Below are 23,224 nucleotides of genomic sequence, written 5' to 3' on the forward strand. Positions count from 1 at the left end.
CAGGCCCAAAAAAAAAAAAAAAAAAAGAAATAAGGTCACTTTCATTAAGCAGAATGAAGTATAAGGTGAAGAAAAACGAAAATATAATGTTCCTCCATCATGCACTTCACCTTTCACCCTCACCCGGTTTTCAAGATTTTATTTTTAAAAATCACAATCAAAAAAAAAAAAAAAAAAAAAAAAAAGGAAATCAGGCTTGTTGCATGTGTGGGCAGAGAATGAAACTTGGAGTGCTTAAGTGAGGGATACTCAAGACGACTGCCTCTGGTACACCCTACTGGTTTAGATGAACAGGAGATGCCCTACATTCAGTTTTCAGTCCTTCAGCTTGAAAATAATACTTTTACGCCATCAAAATACGAAAGACATTAAAGAAAATTTGAGGATAATAAAACGTAGGATCCAAATAATGCACATTATGTGTTACTATTACTGTTTAATTGTTATTACGCTTTTTAATTACATATACTCGCTTCCTATTGTGTGGAGGAGCAATCAATCTGCCAGTGGAGCTGAAGACAACAGAAAAAGGACTTTTCTTTGGAAGAGCAAAAGGCCTTTTGTGTTCACTGTAAGCATTTAGGGTCAGTTTAGTAAAACAGGATGGCAGCGAGCATTAATCTCCTTGTGCAAAATGACTTTGTACACTATGGCATAAGATGCGTTTGCTTCCCGTAGAGAGCAGCACAAACTGAGGTCCATCCACTCCCAGAGAAGCAGCTTAATTGATTTAAGGAAGAGCAGCGAGTCCTGTAAGCTCCAAAATCCCCTGTTTTGGGAGCTAGACAAGAAATTTTGCTTGCTTGAGCTAAAGCCAAAAGAGCTGACAGTCTGTGTGCAGCGGATGAACAAAATGTCCTAGTTGATGTTTTTGGACTTACAGAGACTCCAGACCATGTTTTCAATCAAGCACAGTTTGGGTTATGAGCACTCAGGTAGAGCTGTGCTGTTGATATGAAAAGATTTAAAAGGTTATGCTCCATGTGAGCTTAATGATTGCAATGCAGCAGCTACATTTCTTTAGTATTTTAACTGGGCTGTGCGACAGGTGATTGGCAGCTCTTTTCTGCACACCAGTCCTTCACTAGACTGGACAAATGCGCAAATTGCTGCACTGCCAGTTTTAAGAGCAAACTCTGGTACATTTGTGTTTTCTTTAATAAATCTAAATTGCCACACACATAAATGAATGCCCCTGAAAACCAAATCAATCAGATGATCTAGCAATTACAAGGTGACAGTGGGAAGAAAAAAAATCCCTTGTAACAGGAAGAAACCTCACTCCAACAGGGTCAGCCTTCTGCAGTGTTCTACACTAAATTCTACCCACTTTAACGCATTTAATTACATGTAAATTTTCCATGTAATTGTGCTACAAAAGTACAGTGTCACATGTTAAATTTAATGGAATCTGGTCAAATGAATGTATTTTGCATCCATTCAGTTTATGTCAAGCAGATTTGCAAAGATATTATAGGTATTTGCAACAAACAACGTTTCTATACTTCAGCTGCATTTAACACAAAACTCTTGCTTCGAGTTTATTGAGAGTAAAAAAATATTTTTTTTAACGTGTGGGGGAGGGGGAAAGAGAAGACGAAAAGGAGAGTAAAGGGAGGACGGATGAAGCACAGACTATGGGAGAGAGAAGACAGATTTTTGCAAAGAGCAGTGTGCACAAATGTGGAATAATATTTTGTATCACATGGTAGATATCTGCGGACAAGTAGTTGTTCTTATTATAGTATTTTCTACTCCACTTGGAGGACATGTGTAGGTGGTACCCTTGTTTGCACATTCAGAAAAATTGAGAGGGCACGTGGACGTCTGCCTCACATTCAGCCTCTGAAGTTAATGTGGGACAAAAGCAGGTGTTCACATACGCTGAGACAGTACAACCCCCATGTAAGCATGTATGTCAACCGAACAGGACTGAAATAGTTTAAAATATAATTATTATTTTTTTACAAGAGCATATACAAAGCATCTTTGTGCAGTGCTCATCTTTAGCTAACTGCCAGGCATGTATCTGATCAGGTTAGCCCTTAAATCATATAATCAAGTGATCATTCACTATTCACTGTAAGGATACACTCATATAATAATATGGAGTCTAAAAGAGGCAGAGCGCAGTGCGTGTATTTCTGTGTTTACATTGGCCAGTGTGTGCGTACGTGATGTGAACGTGTGTAACCATGATGACTCAATGTAACGCTCTGTGACTTTTCCCTCACAGAATAATTATATTAATTTGATATAATTGAGTTTCATTTTAACATGCACAGAGCACAGTTCTTCATGCAGGCGGTCAGTCTGCTCTGCATAAGCATGGCTCGTGTTTTTGCTGTTGTCTTGGGAAACTGCAACAGAAAAGTTGATGAGTATAAATGCAACGACATCACAGCGAGCCAGAGAGAAAAGAGCAGTGGACAATGAAGGGCAATGCATATGTGAGGAAAAAGGAAAATCACATATGCAGATAAAAACATTTTTTTAAAACTACTAACAGAATTGGATTAGTGTGAAATTAGTGTTTCTGTAAATGATATCTTATAACTTTCACATTACCTTGTTGGATAAAATAAAAGAGTTAAGCGTGAAACAGAAACCTTTAAATACACACTGGTAACTTAAAATAAGCATAACATGCTTCACACAGGTAGTGAATCAGAATGAGTTACATACAGTGCAGTTATTCCTGCATGCTTGCTGTATACGTACACTCTGTCAATAGACTGTGGTAAAATGATAAGAATCAATTATTGTGTTCTCCAATATGAGAAAGTGGGAGCAGCAGTGGTGATTTGGCTGTACTCTGCAAGTGCCACATTATGTTGTGTGAATCTTTGCAGTTATGCTAGCAAGTAATTTTTTTTGCACTCTCCCAGTACACATGACCACCTAATTCATTATTTGAAAGTGGTTTGGCAGTCTTGATTAGGATTAGTTGTCCTGATCTCACCTACAGATCTGCAGTAGTAGTTAAAGAATATATTATGCAAACCAAAGCACTGATCAACTGTGTGTTAATGCTTGAAAATGTGTCAGTCTATCAAAAACAATAATAATAATGCAAATGCAGAGAGTAACAACGGCCAAAAACACTCTCACTAAACTGTGAAAATGAGCGTTTGATTATGTGGATTAAGGGGTTCAAATCATACTGGATCATTGTTAGTGCAGACTGTTTTCACGTTTATCTGTGCTGTTATCCTGAGGAAAGAGAAAAGCTCTCTGCCATCTTCGCTTCTCCTCCATGCTTCCCTCTTATCAGCCTTTGTGTAAGTTAAGGAGCTGCTGTGACAAGAGTCTGCTGTTGTTTAGCACACCGAAAGATAGCAGGCGAGGCAGAAATGTGTGTACCAAAACAATGCAGGACAAAAGCAACTCCTCACTGAACGGCCTCTGTGGGCGAACACTTCCTTTCTCAAAGGAATTATGACACTGTTCTTTAGATTTAAGATTACCTATAAATAAATTTACATCGGTTCGGTGCAGTGTTTTCATATGACGCTATTAAAAGAACCCATGGGGGAAAAAAAACATGCACAGATGTGTGTACTATACTGAGAAATAATCCATGACTGAATTCAGGAATGATCCCAATACTGAAACGAATTTCATTTGAATTGGAAGTGACACAATTCCAGACCCAGTTACATAAGGCTGTAAATAATCTGAGTGGACATGAGAGAAAGTGTGGAAATAAATGATTGGAGGTGACAGCAGTGGAGGTGTTAACTATAGAAAAGCTGTAAAATTGAGCAGTGACAGTCTGCAGATGGCTGCTATACTGACAAACCTACATTTCTTTTTCTGTCTGGTTCTTCACACCCTCGGTTGTTGAACACAACAGATTTGCTTTATCCTGCTGGGTGTATTCCCCCTTCTTCTAGCTCCATACATTAAGGATTTCAGTCTTCCCATCATGAGTAATGCAATACCATTGGCACCAGATACACAGAGCTACAAAGACTTCAGTGACAAAAGTGTCCAGGCGTCCCGATCTCAACATGAAAAGACTAAAGATACTAACATAAAAGCACAAACTAGCTTTTTTATGTTGCTGCTGGTTTTAAATATCATTCCGGTTAGTTTATTTGGATCATTTTTTTACTGTGTTTGATTGAAAATGACAGATTAAAATGCTTTTGATTATTTTTTTCCAATGGACCGTCTTTTTATGTGTTTTTGATAACTCAATTTATGCACAGTATATATGCCTGAGTGTATGCGTGTGTGACTGTATGCTTATAATCGATCACAAACAAGGAACATCACCATGCCTGGCCTGCCTAACAAATCAGCTGGGAGCATCAGAGCACACACACACACACAGAGCTGACGCAGGTTCAGTCGATGTCACTTCCCTCAGTGATGGTAATACGAGCTGTCATTAGGTTCAATGCAATGTGGCTCAGGCTGCATTGTGTATGTGGTTTGTGTGTGTTTAAACCATGGCAATTCAGCACCTAGGAGTTATTGTAGTATCCCATGATGTTCTGTGAATGAACTGCAATCCACTGCGATGATGTCACAGTGGATCACATGATTTGTCTGCTGATTGTTGTGTTTTTAAGCATGAACAGAATCTAAATTAAATAGATCCCGATGCATGAATCAGTTCTCTATCGCCTAAAAAGGTGAAGAACCAAGCAACACAAACACGAGGTGTCACATTGGCTCCTCTTTGGACTCTAAAGCCAAAGCCTGGTCTCTGTATGTCCTTCACCTCTAAAAAAATCATTTTCTGTTTGTCTTTCTACTTTCGCCCTGTACTGGAAAAGCCCTCTGGAACAAGAGATTTTTTTTACTGATGTCAAATTACATCAGCAGCTGATGATGTGTCATGGTAATATCTACACAGGGGGAACCAAGGAGCTGTAGCCAGTCCCATACCAATCAGTGACAACATTAAAACCAACTGCTTAATAATGTATAGCTCCCCCTCATGCAGAAAAAAGCGGCTCTGATCCATCGAGGCATGGACTCAGCAGGCATGGGTTTAATGTTGCACTAGAATAGTGGATAGCTATGCTGAAGTCTGATATTGTCCAGAACGGCTTCAAAGACTGTGGTTCTGAGAAGCACGGTGCCTCTGCAGGGCCTCTTTGTCCTCAAAAACATTCTTTGGCAGCTACACTACCACCTCTGCTAACTAACTTTATGAGAGTGTTTATGCATGGGAATATTTTTGTGGACGTCTGTGTATGCTCTTGTGAGAGTGTAAGAGTGAGAGTGCTTTAGTGTGATTCTGTCAGCAGGCCACTGCATGGTTGTTTGTGAGGTCACGGACATGTAGGTGAATCAACCAGACAGCCAGAAGCAGGCCAATCAGCTCCTATTAGCCCGTTTCCCTTTGGTCTTAATCAGATTAATGACAGCCAGAAAGGCTCAGGATGTCCTGCTCAAAGCAATGAGCAGGACATCAACAGAAGAGCCACCGATATTCCCATCTTTTTATTCTTAGGAGAAGAGGAAAGTTTTTCACAAAGATTATATCGGGCTGTGATAGAACCTTTTATCATGTATATTTCTCTCGTTTAAAAGCATATATATTTGAAGCTTTCATGAAAATGCTGAATTAAACAAGAAAGGTAGGTAGTCACACATGCATGCACACACCACTCGTTTTAATGATTAGGTCCATCTTTTTATCTACATGTTATATTCATGAGATAAACTGAAGTGGTTGCATTGCAGACCATTACATATTTTCACCTCTACTGTTTATGTGCTGCAGGTTAGAGCTGGCAAAGATTCGATTTTTACTGTAAGCTTCCTGTCTGCCTGTTTGCGGCCCTCATCCCTCACAGATCTCTCATTTACAGAAATAGAGGTCTGTCCTGTGATATCATGTCAGATGTAGATGATACAGAGAGCTCTTTAATTCTCCCTAATTATTATACTGATAAGTCGTGACTTAGAGACACTGTCTCCTTCTGAAGGCCACACTTCATGCAGTAGTATGGTGTGTTTCATTATGGGAATCTGTATCATCAAGACTAATTTATCTCCAAATTAAGTCAAACGTTATACATTTGTCCACGACCTGTAGATGTAACTGATTATTAAAATAGATCTAGTTGTATCTGTTATATGAGTGTGCCAAAACAACTAAATAAAAGATAAACAGCCAAGAAGTCATGTGAAATAAGATCAGATACTTTGCATTACTGTGTCAGAGTAGTCTGTCAAAAATCATGTCCTGGATGTGCATGTTAGAAAGTACCTACTTTTAGTTAATGTCACTGGTTTCAGGACATCAGTCAGTCATTGCAAAGGATTGGCACCCAAGTATGTAAAATATAAATATAATAATTATGTATATAATTATGGTAACTTGCACAATTACTTTAAAGCCTGTAAAAATGATGGCACTAAACAAAAAATTGATTTAATTCCTCAAACATTATTGTAATGCTTTATTAAAATACTTGAATTCAAGCTAAAAATCTGCATTAAAATGGCAAATTCAATGTAAGGATGTAAAAAGATACATTTAGGAAAACTTTATCTCATGGACCTGACTGCATGTACCATCTTTGGACAAAGTAAAATCAATTTGGGATACACAGAAATTAAATTAAACTATTTTCAGATAAGAGATGTTCATAATCCAGATGTTAAAAGATTTTAAAAAGAGCTTAAGGTTAACAATCTTAACCTCTCCACTCTTGGCTCCTTCTGTCCTAACCTTTTTTTCCTGCTCTCATTATCACCTCCTTTTCCACCTTACACACTTCTCCCCTCTCTTGAACACTCTCCTGTCCTCCTTGTTCTCAATTTCTTATTCTTCTCTTCCTCCTCTCAGTCTGCCTCTCTCTCCTGTTGAGAGCCATCAACTCAGATACTGCACAAGTCTCCATGGCCACAGTTGTCACGGCAGCAGGCCATGCTGTATGTAAAATGCGAATGACAAACACAATGAATATAAACATCCAGTTAGTTAAAACAAACTGTAGGTAGCGCACATGCATGGAAACATGGAACACTGGGATAACACACAGAACCACACATGTATGCATTCCGACTCTTCGAGTATCTCATCATTTAACCTCCTAGGACCTGCCGTCCACATATGTGGACATCACATTTTGGGTTATTTAGACCAAAATACTCAATGTTGCTCTACAAGGGCCTGATATCCACTTACAAGGACATTATACTGCTACTGTTCTATCGAAATTTTAAACGAATATCTTCATATGTGGCTCTTATTTTTCTTAGAAACAAAAGTTAGGTAAAAAAAAAAAAAAAAAAAAAATCTGGTAATTCTTTGTTTTTACATTCATCGGGTCCCAATCAGCCCAAATATCAAAGAGAAATTAAAAATGCATGCCGTGGAAGAGTTCGGGTCTTAGGAGGTTAAAGCCTGTTTACAGGTAGAATACTATGTTTTTAAGATCAAAAAGATAAAAAGAATAAAAACTTCTTTTTAACTTAAAAACAAAGAGAAAACTTGTGTTGTTTACTCATTACAGGCAATGTACAGACTCTCATGGCAGTGTCAAGAAGCAAGTGCAGTTGACTGAATAGTAAAAGTTGCATAACAGTAACAAACACGCAGCAGGTCCACAGTAGCTCTTCATCATATGTGCAGCAAAGCATCCAGCTAAAGGAGAAAACTGGTGTATGCAAGAGATTTAAGTTCTCATTTATCCCGCCAGCTATAAACCTGCTTAGTAACAGATAATCTCCTCATCACATTTCCTGGTCATTCAATCCACTGCCACTTTCATTATTCACTCGAACAGTTTTTGTTAGAATAATATACATTTTCATGTAAAACGCACAACACCTGCAGGACAGCAGCTTCACTGATGGAAAATGAATCACCTTTGAGCCCGAGTAGGTCAAGACAATCGCAGCTTATACAAAGGCTCATCCATATTACAGTTTGTTCTTCCTTTAACATTTGCTGCCATTAGCTTTTTGTTCACCGCTAAATAAAACACAGCATCTGGTCATTTCAAGCAGAGTTCATGCAGAATGTGGCAATACCAGAAACGCAATATAAAGAGCTTGTACTCAGAAGACTGCGATTTGGGTCAAGTCCAGCAGAACGCTGTGTTGTGTCTGCTGTGCAAGGCTTAACACTGCAGTCGCTAAGTGTGCTCTGCTCCGTTGTGCCCAAGTGAGGTTTTAGAAAGCGTATGTGTGTGTTTATCCGTTTATGTGTTTGTGTCCTACATTCCCTGCAGTGTCTGTGGTCCCTGGGCCTTTGGGTGCTAAGTCAGTAAAACAGGCCTCCTGACATCTGGGCGACTGTCACCCCACGGCCTAAAAACCTGTAAAGCCCCCTGGCTCCACTTGCATAACACTCAGATGTGTGTTCACAAGTCTAATTGCGTGTGTGTGTGTGTGTGTGTGTGTGTGTGTGTGTGTGTGTGTGTGTCAACATGTTCAGTACATTGTTGATAAAAATTCATAATGTACTAAATGTAAACATTTCAAGCATTAAGTGAGTGCCAGTATATAAAAATATGGCATTCCCTGCTCCAAGCTGGTTTTACGGGAAAACATGTTGTGCAGCACATTCGCTCACTAACCTCAATGAGAGTTTATATTCTTTCGCGTTTAAACTGCATGAGCATGTTTGCTGTGGTTATAGAGAAAAGTCTATATTTAACACATGATAATGATGAAGAGGAGTGACAGCTCAGAGAAGGAAGGAAATGACTCACAATGATGGGACCGCACTCTAATAAAGCTGTATGATCACGGATGTCCTGAGGCTACCTTAACAGCGACGACACACACACACACACACACACACACACACACACACACACACACACACACACACACACACACAGCGAGAGGGACAAAGAGAAATATTTCTTTATCTATGGATATCTTTGTGAGCATGTTCACTGACTTACCACTACCCATCATTACTAAGGCTCAGCACCAGTCATTTTTCTAGCCTAAAACTAATTCTAACCCTAACCTTAAAAAGATGTCAAAAACCCAAGGAAATGTCAGAAAGCAAGGACTGGCTAAAAGATCCTCACTTTCCCAATATGTTCCAAAATGTCTAGCTGCTCCCCACAAAGAGACAAGCTAGCCTGAAACTAACAGCTTATACTAATGTTTTATTAATAACTAATCAATGACTTGTATTTTTTTTTTTTTTTTTTTTACAGCCAGCATTACAAATGTTGACATCACCACGGTATTCCACTCAGGAGTACTGAATTGAATTCTGAGGCTTACTAGAACAGCTGTCTGGACAATTAAAGGAAACTGAGACACCACCTACACCTGTGCTTTTGCTGTTGACTACATATGAAATTTCTTAACACACCGGCACTTAATGTTAATGAATAAAATAACAACAGAGAAAGATTTTTGCCCAATTCAGTAAATTAAATACATTATGAAAGTACTCCATGGCAGTGATTACATGTTATCCTGCTCACTGACTGACCCACGGTTGTGTAGCATTAAAGAGAAAAATTCTATTTGCTTATTTAGACCCAACTTAGTGAACTTGAAGTATCATAATTCAATTAAAAATTAACAACATCACCGTATTTGAACATTTTGGAGACTCTAAGAAGAACAAGACTACGAACAAGACTACGTTTTAAAATAGTGTTTAGTTGTTTTGTGAGTCTGTTTGTTAAAATTGATAAGATAATACTTTCAGAATTAACACACACACACACATACGCACACAGAAGAACAGATGATGAACTTTGAACACATTGCAGTTCCATCGCGTATCACACACACACACAAATACCAAATATGTTCACACAAGATTTGCGCATGAACTTTCTTTCCCGTTCATGGTGTGTCAACACTTTCTATCTGTATTATCTGCAAGCCCAGGATGAATGTACTCTCTCTCTCTCGCTCACACACACACACACACACACACACACACACACACACACACACACACACACACACACACACACACACACACACATACACCCTGAAGCATAAAACTGCTGTTGACATTTCATAAGACACTCACACACAAGCATGGACACACTTATACGTAGTCCTGACAAATGTGCAGTGAGCAAGCTTTAACAGAGTGTAAACCAACAGGATAAATGAAGCTTTAACAACATTGACTTTGGTCTTCTCCCTTCAGCCATCGTTCCCTCACTGCAGCTGGCCCAGCTCAGTCTGATTAAAATGTTTAACTGGCATACATCAAATGCTCAAAAAGTCCCTTTGAAACATAATCAAATAAGGAGATAATAAAAACACAGGATGAGGATCTCTGTCTGTCCGTCCATTCCTGCATACACAGGACATTCCTATTGTTGTGTATTTCACGGCTTTAGCCACATAAACTAAATTCGACCTCATTTTCCCGCTTCTGTCAAAAGCCAGTGTGTGCACACTGTGAACACGTTATCATCTGATCTCTGTGCAGAGATGTTCTTCCATCCTTTTCATTTTATGGGTTTATGTTGAAGAGATATGGACCTTTCAGTGGTATAAAAGAAAACAGCCTTGTGAGGCTGAAGTGAACTACAGAGACACACTGTCTCAGTGCCGAATGAATTTTTGTTCTCACTTATGCTAGCTATCCTTATTACTATCGCATTAACCATTGCCAGAAAGTTACAAATCTGAAAAATGGATCAGCTGCGATTAGTAAAACAGCAAAATACTAACTGAGGTGTGCGGTGCTGATTCTCATATAGAAGAAGAATAGAGACCCATGTGGTTATGTGATGGGTGTGATATGTCTGTCTTCACCTTTTTCTAGAACAGTCTTCCTATCTGTAGCTATCACTGCCAATCTTTCTCTGCTCAAACACATACAAACAGCATCCATGCTTTCTGTGCCTGGCTGTTAATGAGAGGGCTTCACCTCACATACAGCTCATACTCACATGGGAACACCTACATCGTTCCTTACACCCACCTACACGCATACACTATATACATGCATACACATAAAAAGGAGACGCTGCACCTGCATGCAAATGGACACAAGAAAGTAGAAGAGGAGATCTGACTGTTTATGCTAGGTCTCATGTTATGCTAGTCTGATCCCAAATACTGATCCTAATGCATCTTTGTCTCCTTCCTCTTGTTTCGAATGATTGCACTCCTCAGTAATCGATAGAAAATATGGATGAAATCAGCCTGACAGGAAAAGTTTTAATAACTGTGTGATCTTAGACTCTTAATGACCACGTTTCTCTACATGTATAGAACAAAATGTATAGCAGCTCTATACGGTTGTCCCTTCTTTTTACACATGTACAGAAAAACACAGACGCTCACATGCTTGAAAGAGCAGTGCGCTGCTTTGTGTGACCCTCATTTCGCCTCTTCCCTAAACCTTTAATCCGTGCCTGAGAGAAACTTATGTAACCATTTTTAAGACTTAAGTCAGATGTGGAAAAACACATTTTTAAAAAAACCCATAAGATCGCAACAAATGCATATACACAATTGTATGCTGACTGTCCAGTTGTACATATACAAACAAACAGGGCTCCTGTACAGTATAGATGGATGCACAATAACACAATATAAGAACAGCAGGGTCAGTTTCTCAACTTCCAGGGAAAATGTTCACGTGCTGTCACAAACATACACTTTCTTTAAAATGTCACCGTTAAATTGCATTATGAAATCTTACCTTTACAGTTTAATACAGTTAGTTTCAAATTAAATATGTGATCGGCAGCCAATTAGAAGAAAGCTGGCTTGAACAGACAGTGTCCTTAAAGTGAAACGAGCTAAAACAGCATCAGTGAACTGAGGGGGATGTACCACCTTCACATACGGTTAAAATGAGCATAACAAGTCCCCTTTAAACACTTTTGGAGTCTGCTGTAGATAAAAAAAAAAAAAAAAAACCATCACAGAACATCTAAATTAACAATTTAACCTTAAACATTTAAATTCCCATAGGTTTTTCTTCACTTGCTAAATAATCAGAACTTTGTTATACAATAAAAACGTTAAATTCCTAGCTCTTACCGTTTTTCCTTAAAAGAATTAACATTTGTCGTATTCATTTGTGGTCGCGCACAAAAAACAATTTATTACTGTAAGAGAATCCTAAATTTTTAAAACATTTTTTTTTTTTTTTACAATGAGTGGATGAATGTAAATACACATAAATATGCACACACATACAGGGTAGCAGAGTGGTCCAGTGGTTCATGAACTTCCCTCAACCGCAACCCTTTGTGAGTTATCGCCAGGTGCTCTGGCTTCCTCTCCAAGCATGTCTCCAAAGACAGGCTTGTTAGGTTAATTATAATGATTCTAAACAGTCTGTAGGCGTCCGTGTGAGCTTCAAAAGTTGCCTGTCTCTGCTTTAGGAATCTGATCGACTGGTGACCAACCCTGGGTGTACCTCACCTACTGTGCGATGTCAGCTGGGCTAGGCTACAAATGCACCCCCACCCCATCCCCACTTGAAAATAACCTTATGGATGTTTTTTTTTTTTTCAGGCAGGTTTTGTGAGAACAATTTTTATATTTCAATCAAGATGAATGAAGTTTAGGCGAAGCATGGATTTCCCATGGTATGTGCTTTGACTTCATGTTATGACTAACAGTGAAACAACCCTCCTGCAGTGTCTGCCTATGGTTTTAATCAGAAAATTATGTGGCTCATTACCATGGTTTTAATTTTAATATCCAGCATTAGCCAAAACATTATTTACCCTTTGATCTCTGACTCATGCTGTTCATGTGAAGGCTCACCCACATGCAGTAAAAATTGACTCCAATAATGAGGACAGACTGCACACACAGCCAATCAGGTTAAGTGGGCTGATACACTGAAAACTACTCAGAAAACACATCAAAGAAATTAACAAATGTTAAACAAATTTTTGTTTTGTTATCAAAAAATTGTTTGCTTTTTTTTCTTCCATGATTGTTCATTATGTACAAATTGTCACATCAATATTAAATGCCTATATGTCTCCCACTGACTGCAGCACTGATAATACAATTTCTCTCTCAGTATCACGCCTGCTCTCTTCCCTTCATGCCAGGTTTACAAAGCAAGGACACGAATGGAGCTAAGCAATGAGTCATCCTCTTCCTATATAAGCAAAAATATATTATTCATTGTGATAATCTAGAACACTGGAGAAACCATTTGACCCAAAATAATGAAAGTGGACTTTATTTGAATAGAGCCTTATTTTAATAGGTATTAGAGCATAATTAAAGGTAGTAGTTAAAAAGTTTTTTTTAGCTTGTGTGCTTTACAACACACAGGTGAACCAAACCAGAAATGTCTATTCCGCTCTGCTATTCCACACTTTACTACATTAACAGGTCCTAGCCCAAGCTTCACAGCCCCAGGGGTGGAGGGTTTGGTGTAAGCTAATATATGATATCATATAATTCATTTTTTAATTATATTTAAGTGATAACATGAACTGTTCAAACACAGACACAGACTCTACACTGATCAGATTTGCTCTTCTTGATCCGACACTTTCAGATATACTTCATCTTATTTAGTCCACCATGACGATTGGATGCGATTTAATTTGATTTATATGTTGTGCCTAATGTTCCCTCTAGGCTGCGCGTGTGCGCAATTGCACACTACTGGCACGGTCTCTGCGCAGAAAAAAATCTGCGTTGCGCACACAAAAAAAATTAAAGTAAATACGTTAACAATTCTGTTTTGCAGTGTTAGTCAGTACTAACACTGCAAAACAGCTACTGGCTGCTCCCGTATGGGATTAGAACGATGCCACCTTATCCCATAGTCCAGCCAATGATGCGATTCACATTCGTATATGCGCAGCTAATCAACGTCGTTGACAGGCTATGACAGCGTCCTTATGTACCGACACCGGCGTTTTAACTAGCAAAGCGGCGTGGCTGATGTGGAGTGAAGCCACGTTATTGACAACTTGTACAACCATTGGAGATGTGAGCAGGACAGACGGAACAATTGACAAGTTTCCTTGTGTGTGTCACAGCAATGAGGTGACTGCTGAATGTTACAGGTGTTACAGGAGTGATACATCTCCTGTTGTCAGGCCTGCAGGTATCAGGCTGTTGTTCTCCTTTGTCTCATAGTGGACAGAAATTATTTTTGGAGTGACACAAATAATTTGTGTGGCATCAGATTTGATGCAGAACAGCTGATTGTTCCGTAAATATTTTGAAATGTTTGTTTTTAAAAAACGCCTTTGCAGCATTTGTAGGTAAACAGCTGCAAAAAACTTTGTTTGCCAAACTCAGTTACTTTTTTGAAGAAGTAACTATATAATTAATTGCCCAACATTGGTTATTATATACTGTATTTTGCACACAGAGAGTTACAGGACTCTCTCCCAGACCACAGACTCATAGAACAAGTCAGAGCTTTATTTTTTTTTTTAAAAAAAGAAAAAAAAGAAAGAAAGTTGTGTTTTCAAAATTGGAGTTCAAGTTATTTTACTTCCAATAGTGTTAACATCCTACACGGGTCATGAACAAGATTTTCTTTAATTTTCATTGTAAGTGGGCTAAAGCAGTTAAAAGTAGTCTAACATAAATGCTGTGATTATTTTGATTATTTTAATAAAACACGTAACTTGGATGGATTCGACGTTGGCGTGACCACAGTGCACACGTCTGCTGTTGCTCACAGTGGTCCAAGGGGTCGCTCAGGGAGTTTACGTGTTCGCTCAGACACATGAAAAATTAGAGGGAACATTGGTTGTGCCCAACATAAAAGAAACTGGACTGAGTGGCTGTCGCTGTCCGATGTGCTGAATGCTTCTTTCAGTATGTAAAACATGAGTCAAAGAAGGTGGATGAAACACCCTAACAGTCAGTGGTCCTGCAGGCCAGTCCAATAGTGAATGGTATAGCCATAAATAAAAAATTTAAAAAAAAATCAAACCATGAGCTTTGATTTAAATATCTGGCCACGGTGAATATCACAAAGCTTTAATAAAAGAGCTGGAACAGGCTGATAATGAATGTGCTGTATATGATAACTGCAGGCGTGGAACAAGAAGACAGCCTGAACTTATGTTAAGATAAAATGCAAGTTTTGGCCAAAAGTTGCACATTAGTAGTTTAAAAAGACAAGCAGTATTTTCTGTTAACATGCGAGATGTCACCTAAGTCATGAACATTTTCTTGGGTTAAAGATCTCACAGACAGACACACTTACTCACTATTTTCATTCAGCTGATTCATATTGGATTCTTAATGAGCTCCTGAGCTGATCAGCAGTGAAGGTTTGTCAGCTAGTGGTCAAAGGGGCTGTCACATGTCTCCTGAATCACTACCCAGCTTAACAACGTATGCATTCTCCACTCTGCACATTGAGGGGAAGTGAAGAGAATAGCAGAATGCAGAAAAGGTGAGGCGTGTTAAATAAAGAAAATAATAAGAACAGACAGAGATCTGAGCATAAAACTAGGCTTCAAAGCGGAAAAGCTGAGGTAGTTAAGGAGACAGGATGACACATCTAATAAGAGATGAAGAGATGAGCAGAGAAGACTGAGAAGTCTGAGGCTAAGTGTATACCTTCATGCTCAATTTCAAGCATCCACATGTGGAGATGGCTACTGCTATCTACAGTTAGGTCCTTAACTATATAGACAATTATCCAATTTTTTTGTAATGAACATGAAGTTTCACTTCATCAGGTGTAATATTTTTTTTCATCACTTTGTTCATCTCAAGCGAGGTCAGGTTACCATGGTAACATGTATCCATCTGCCACATACTAGTGAAATTTACACAAAGGTATGTTGGGCGACAGTAGACATAGTGAGTGCATATTATGTGATTTCAGATGTGACGAGTGATGCTTAAATAGAGATCTGAAGAGCATGTCTGACACAGAAAGACATTATCTGACAGCAGAGGGGAGAGAATTTGATTCAGTCACATGACAGAGTTTGGGTTTTGTTTTGTTTTTTTCAAATTTCCTCTCTATTAGATGACCCTCCCACGTATAAGCTCCCACCCTACATCTCTCCACTCATCCAATCCTCCAATCCATCATCCATGCGTTCACCCCATCCACCTCCCCTCGCTGCAACCTCCGCTCATTTAGTGACGGATAATCCACTGGCCAGCTTAATCCCTCAACCTGCTCACACACACGCACACTTTCGCTCAGTACCAGATACTCATCCGCAATCTCAAATATACAGACCCACAAATACACAGCAAACAGTCACATTTCTGAACCGAGCACCGATGAGATCAGCCCTAAACTTAACTGTTTCTCATATGAACGGGATAAAAATTCACCAGAAGAGCAATTTAAAATGCATTTCACATTTTTAGGAGTATTTGGTAACAGGCATGCATGCGTTGAATTAAGCTTTGAAACCTTTAAACCACTGTGATTTAAGAATATTCTATTTAAAAATAGAATATGTCCATCCATCCATCCATTCGCTTCCGCTTATCCTTTTCAGGGTCGCGGGGGGCGCTGGAGCCTATCCCAGCTGTCATAGGGTGAAAGGCGGAGTACACCCTGGACAGGTCGCCAGTCTGTCGCAGGGCTAACACACAGGGACAGACAACCATTCACACTCACATTCACACCTAGTGACAATTTGGATTAATCAATTAACCTATCCCCACAAGCTGCATGTCTTCGGACGGTGGGAGGAAGCCGGAGTACCCGGAGAGAACCCACGCAAAATAGAATATGTCAACATGTCAAAACTTTATTGGTAAAATAAGCTGTAGGTCAATGAGATAAGCATTAGCATTAACACTAGAATCTGCAGCTGGATCCTAAGTGTAGATATTTACTCAAGTGTACGTGTTATGTTTGATGAGCATATAGACAACAATGGAGGGCCAATTTAAAAGCATTTTGCTTTTCTTTGTGGTAAATTTACCAGAGTTTTGTTTTTAACAATCTATTTCTTTTCCACTTCCCCATCCTTTGCTGTGAATGAGCTGATCAAACACCTACACAGTCTCTAAAAGTGCAAAACACCTGCTCGAGTGTTGTCACTTATAGAGCCTCATGACATCTTTTCAGTGGTCTTTTCCGTGCATTTAGACACTATCCTTATTGACCTGTCCTTCACACTTTGTGAAAACTCCTCTAACTCTGCTAAGAACAAGGCGCTTGAAACAAAGTGGTTTTCGGATCATATAATTGAACAAGACCACTTTAAGATGCCAGTTTTCACATTTGCTTTCCCCATTTCTAGCAGTTCTTATATAAAACTACAAAGACTTTAGGCACATGCGACCGAGCTTGAAACGAACTGCTAAAATGAACAGAAAGCTACGCACAAACATGCAGAATCTGAAGATAAGCAGCAGATTTACTGATTGACTGGGAATATTTTTACAGGCTTTGGTTCATGACAATAATCAGCGTGTACGGAGAGGAACAGAGTGAATATATCTGGTAAAGATGCAACTTCTGAACCATAGGATATTATCTGATGAATATTTTGCTCTTTTTGTTTTTCTGTTTTATGTGTATGTACTCATAAACAGTGAGTGAATCAGTCACTGTTTCAGGGGCCCTGAGCTTAGATAGTCACTGGGAACTGTCAATACAAGCTATCAGATAACAGCTAATATGTTCCCAGACTGCTTTTGAAGTGTATTGAGGCTTTAACACCTTTGACGCCACCTCAATTAATTCTTAGCTTTTACAAATTCCAACAAAATATCTGCAAGATTGCATAGAGCCCCAAGTTAAATAAAGAATCTGCTTCATTTGTAAGTAGCGATCAGCATTCCGATGCTTAAGTTTATAAAACATGATGTATTGTATTGCTGTGCTGCGAACATCCCAGCACTCTAAGTGTAATCGACCTCAATCAGCTACAAGACCAATAAAGAAAATAATACAGTAACATATTAAAGCAGCTGTAATCCCCCGCTGAACCAAAAACAACTGCATTTTACACACAGGATTACAAAGTCAATAACGTTCAGTTCACTGCTTTGTTTCACTCTCGGTGCTTTCATTGTCCAGTTTTAAGCAACAGAAGGTGCAAAGAAAAATACAAAGTCTATCGTTTTTTTTAACATAACAGCTTCCAGATTCTTAAATCTGCCATTTTTTAGTTATTTTCTCTGTCAAATTATGGAAAATAATGGTTTAGATGACACAACCAAGAGAATGATCATTTTGTGCCCAACTGATTTATTGCTCGGCCAGTATTAGCTAGTTGTTGATTTATTGTTATCAGCATTCTAACAATAACAATAAATTAAGGTAAAGTTTGTCAGAGGGAATTCTTTCCTTCAACTTTCCTGTTGGCAACACGTTTGGAATGCCACAAACAACCCGCTGATCCGAGCAGAGGCGAGATGAGCGCAAACGTGTATATAAATAACTACACATAACAAATGAGATGGAAATCTGTTTCTGTTTCATGAGTCTGTAAAAAAAAAAGCCAAAAAAGTTAAAATATTTTTTTCCTGATCATGTTGATGTCGGTCTTAAATATTGATCAGGCTCTAATTGTATTGATCATTTCTGAAGATCAGTAACCAATAGCCAATAAGCATCAAAACACAATGAATTGGAGGTAACCAGATAAAAATATTTTAACCACATTTTAAATTATTGAAAAACAAGAAATACATAAAAATTCCGATTTTTTTTTTTTAGTATTTTTGTTTTTAAAGTGTTTCCTTTTAAGAGGAGAAATCGTTATGTGATGCGACTCTGAAATTCTCTTTGACAGAGCACAGTTGCAAAAAGATAATACTTTTTTTTTCTCTCCTCCTCACACATACTGTACATTGTGCAGTGAGGACGAGCGGAGACTTGGGCAGCGTGAATAATCCCCATCTGTTGATGGAAAATGTTACGTTTTTCTGTGTCTGTCTCTCAGTCACTCACACACAAACACATCCACGCATGCACACAATTCCCTATGATGCTAAGAAGGTCCCTTGCCAGCCTCGGAAAAATAAATAAATAAATGTTTGGAGCACATGACAAAGTCCTCTGAGGACACTGCAGGTTAAAGTTATGAGAGAAAATGTATTCTTGCTCCTTTGGCAATAAAGTGTGGCATAAACTGCACAAACACACAAGTTAAATCAGCACGTATCTCATTTTGTCCGTTAGTTTCCTTCAGTCTTTTCTCAGCCCAGTCCTGTTTCATCTAAACATAAATGTATAAAATTCTGTGAGCCATTTACACGAGAGGTTGAACTTGAATATATTTAGACTTCCTTGAACATGTAGATGCCTGAGGTTTATCACATCAGAACAAGTCAGACAGAGTGAGAATAGCCACAGTGACAAGCCCGTCATCTGCTGTTTCAATCAGATTCACACTGACATGAAGATTTTGGGTAAAGTTGGAGGACAGAAGGTTAAATGTCCTTCTTCAAGAGACAATTAGGGATCAATAGGAATAACGCGTGCACTTTCACAAGGGCACAAACAAGAAAGGACAAGCTTCTGATTTCTGTCACTTCATTCTGTCATTTTCATCAGTCCACTTAACTTCTAAACATTGCATGCAGCTTTAATGTCTTTTTAAAAAGTGTTTATAAGTACTTGTCAGCAGTTAGCTGTTAAAGTAAGCTCATTTTACTTAAAGTTTGAAGGATACACAGTTTGAAAACCCTCCTAAAAGGTTTTCTCTATCACTGAATAATGCAGAAATATAAAAGCAGGTAGCAATGTGCAAATTGTTATTGAATACTATTATTATTATTATATTATATTATCAGAGAGCTAACTGAACACACTGCTGTGTGTTCAGTTAGCTCTCAACAAACCAACAGATATTTATTCTACTTATAAGGGTGGGCCGGAACTTTGCAGATGCTCATGTTAAGTATGTTGTGTGTCAGTTTTGGGAGTGAAATTATGGAATCGACTTAATGATGAACTGAAGATGTGTTTCTCTTTGTCATTTTTCAGGAAGAATTTAAAAATTTGTATCATTCAAGGTTACGGAAATTTGGTTTGATGAATAACTTTGTGTTGATTTAATTTCTTGATTTATCATTGATTTCTTTTCAAACTGTTATATAACTGATTTATCAATGCTATTTATTTTCTTGGTTAAGGATTTGATTATTCCTATGGGGTAAAGGATATGATCATTTTAAGCCACAAGGTTTCATCCTATTCCTTTTTTGGTTATTGTATTATGGAGTACTTTTATGTAAAATGATAATCTGTGTTGTTGACCGAAAAAAATTTCACTTCACTTCAGATGCTTTAAGAGATGCAGTGCAATACACCAGCATCCGTCCACCCTGCATTTTACCTTCACTTAAATAATTTCTGCTGAAAGCGGTCAAATATCATCATTGTTCTCTGTAACAAGAAGCCAGACTATTTATCCATTTCAAGCGTTTGCCTGCGCTAACACTATGAACACCATAACGAGAGGGTCAAGATTCACATTTCATCAGTCTGTTCTGAACAAAAAGCCATTTATTACCGAAGACACTCTGACATGTGACGGCAGGAAAAGCACAGGTGTAAATAACAAAATGGATAAAATGCGAGTTGGATGGTTTCGTTTCAGCGCCGTGCTGTTGTTAATGTTGGCTCGCTGACACGCTCACATGAGACACAAATCCAACAGAGTCACTGTTAATGTCGTTGTTGACGGTGAAACTTTTTAGACTCATGTCTATGATGAGAATTACAATCTGCTGGACATTCAAGGGTAAAACAGACAACAGTAAAACACAAACACAGTTTATTCACTTAACATACAGTTTGTGTGAATGTACACAAAACCTACAAATCAACTCATCAGATAGATTTAATCACATGTGCAAAAAATCTATTTTCTATTTTCTCAAAAATGATCTTAATAAAAAAACATTAAACTGGTGCTATACACGTAAAAACGATGATATTTCTAAGATCTGATCTAAAATTGTTTGCTTGCATTGTAAAGTAATAACTATTATTCTGTTTGTGCTTTGATGCTGCCAGACAACACTGTAATTATGGAGTCAACAAAACAAACTGGTTTCTATGTCAAACTCCGTCTCTGTCTTTTCACCTCAGTGCTCCTCTTGGGAGCTGCTGTGTGACACGCAGAGGGATGACCCAGTGGGTGGGTGTGTGCATGTGTGTGCAGTTCATTTATGCTTTCATAAATGCACGCACCAGTGTTTGTTTGTGTGCCAACAAAACAATGAAACCCAACACATCTATTCAAATATTGCCGGGAAAGCCCTCTGACGAAACTCGCACGTCCAGCACATCAATCTCATGCAAAAGTGTATAGCCATTGTGTGTTTTTATGTGGCCGATGACAATAGTGGAAGTGGAATCAGCTAACAGCATGGTGCATGGTGTGCATTCAGCATCTGCAAACGCACACATGGCAAAGCAAAGTATAAAAAGACACGAAAAATGAAACCACAAGAGTATCACCTGTTATTGCTGTTTAGCATTAAAAAAATTAAACTCTCGAAAAATAACTAATCAAATTCATTTTTGGGCACTTTGAGCACCACAAAGCAAGTGCCACTTAGTTCTGTTATATTCAAGAGGCTGCAAGCATCTCTACAGTCAACATCTCCCAAACTGAGCAGTATACACAAAACAATCTAAATAACATCAATGGCCACATACAACATATGTTTATTTGATTCTGAAGTGAACTGTACCCCTCAAATACTAGTCAAGCTGTTTTTTAGCATGTGAGGCCCCAAATGATGTGTTCCTTTTGTTTTAAGCAGAGAAAAACAATTCATTTCAACCCAACTCAGGCAGCTCCTGCATCAGAGATGTACAGGAGCCCGCTCTGAATGTTTGCACTGCATGTTCTCCAAATAAACAAAAAACCTACCTAAATACCTAATTTCAGACTTTTCTATGTGCATGGCTTCAATTTAAATTCAAAGCATCAATCTTCCACAATAAAGGTTATAAAAAGCTGCAAAGTGCATGTATGCCCCCTCACATTCATTATTAAAATGGCTTCACATTAGACTTTAAGTAAGACTATGAACTAGGGCTGGGCCATATCATACTGTTCAGGGTAATACCGGTATAATGTTGGGCAACGATAAGAAAATGGAATATCGCGATAGAATATGGGTAAAACGCGCATGCGCAGTGCCTTAGTTTTCATATGCACACGCCGGAAAAAGCATGGCGGCGACGGAGAATGAGAAGGGTGAAAGCGGATCGTTGAATGAAACAGATGAACCAGAATTGGTTTGTATAAATGCTGCAACTTCAGTGGTGTGGAACTGGTTTAGCTTTCGTCCGTCAGATACACAACAAAGCACTATTTTTGGTAGAGCATGCTAGCGGGCCGTCGTTATTACCGTGTTTTTTTGGAAAATACGGCACACTTAAAATCAATCCTTTGATTTTCTTGAAAATCGACAGTGCCCCTCATAATCCCGTGTGCTTTATGTATGAATTCTGGTTGTGTTTACTGACCTCAAAATGATTTCATGTGGTACACGTTGCTTGAAAATCTGTCAAATGTTTCAGTACGACTTTGCTAAGCTACGAAGCCGCACCGCTTGATGGATTGTCGGAGCATTACGGCTATCGTAGGCAGGAGCCTCGCGGAGTGATACGTACTGTGCTTCAACATAATATTACCGTATTGTGTGTGTATAACCTCTTTTTAAGTTTTGTGGATATTATACATGGTTATGCTGAGGATATGTCAACTGGAAATGCCTTTTGGTTAAACTGTCAGCAAGGAATTTGCATTTGCACTGTTAAATTTTTATGTAACTTTAATGCACATAAAAGCTGCTTGTTTAGAAAATACATTGATGGGTTTGTTTGTTTTTTTGCACTAATAAAGTTGTGGAGTTGTAAAGTATTTTGTCTAGTGTCAGTTATATCCTCAGTTATATTCTTATCACAAATTTTCAAATGTATATCGTGATAAATATTTTTGGTCATATCGCCCTGCTCTACTACAAACAACAACAAAAACATCCAAATGTGTAACATGACACCTAACCAAGCCTTTGAAGTCCTGCACTGTCCCACAGTACACCCAGCTGACCACAAACAGGCATACATAAACTGAAAGGGTTAACACACGATTACATGAATAACATTCTTGTTACTACTCACCAGTTCTTGGTTGGTAGAGTTGGAGTCGTCTCCAGGAAAGGGGATGTAGATGGCTAAGGCCACACAGTTGGCAAAAATAGACAGCAGTATAAAGATATCAAAGGGCCTGAAAGGAGGCGGTTAAGGAACACGGTAAGTAAGACCACTAAAAGTATTTTATATATCATACTATAGATTAGGATAACTGTCATTATCCTGTTAACAGTTTTTTGATTTTTT

General features: G+C 38.5%; 1 protein-coding gene across 25 annotated transcripts in view; it reads right to left on the reverse strand.

Annotated features, from left to right (window-relative positions):
- Positions 1–23,224, reverse strand: part of cacna1db (calcium channel, voltage-dependent, L type, alpha 1D subunit, b) — a 98,849-nt gene that overhangs the window by 66,836 nt on the left and 8,789 nt on the right. For all 25 annotated transcript variants that reach the window (XM_042221076.1, XM_042221067.1, XM_042221080.1 and 22 more), the window contains exon 3: positions 23,006–23,111. In XM_042221076.1, coding sequence (XP_042077010.1) covers positions 23,006–23,111 — 106 coding nt within the window. The remainder of the gene's footprint in view (positions 1–23,005; positions 23,112–23,224) is intronic.

Source organism: Haplochromis burtoni, unplaced genomic scaffold (assembly GCF_018398535.1).
Source record: "Haplochromis burtoni strain Fernald_Lab_line unplaced genomic scaffold, NCSU_Asbu1 Contig_60, whole genome shotgun sequence".
In the NCBI taxonomy this organism is placed as follows: Eukaryota; Metazoa; Chordata; class Actinopteri; order Cichliformes; family Cichlidae; genus Haplochromis; species Haplochromis burtoni.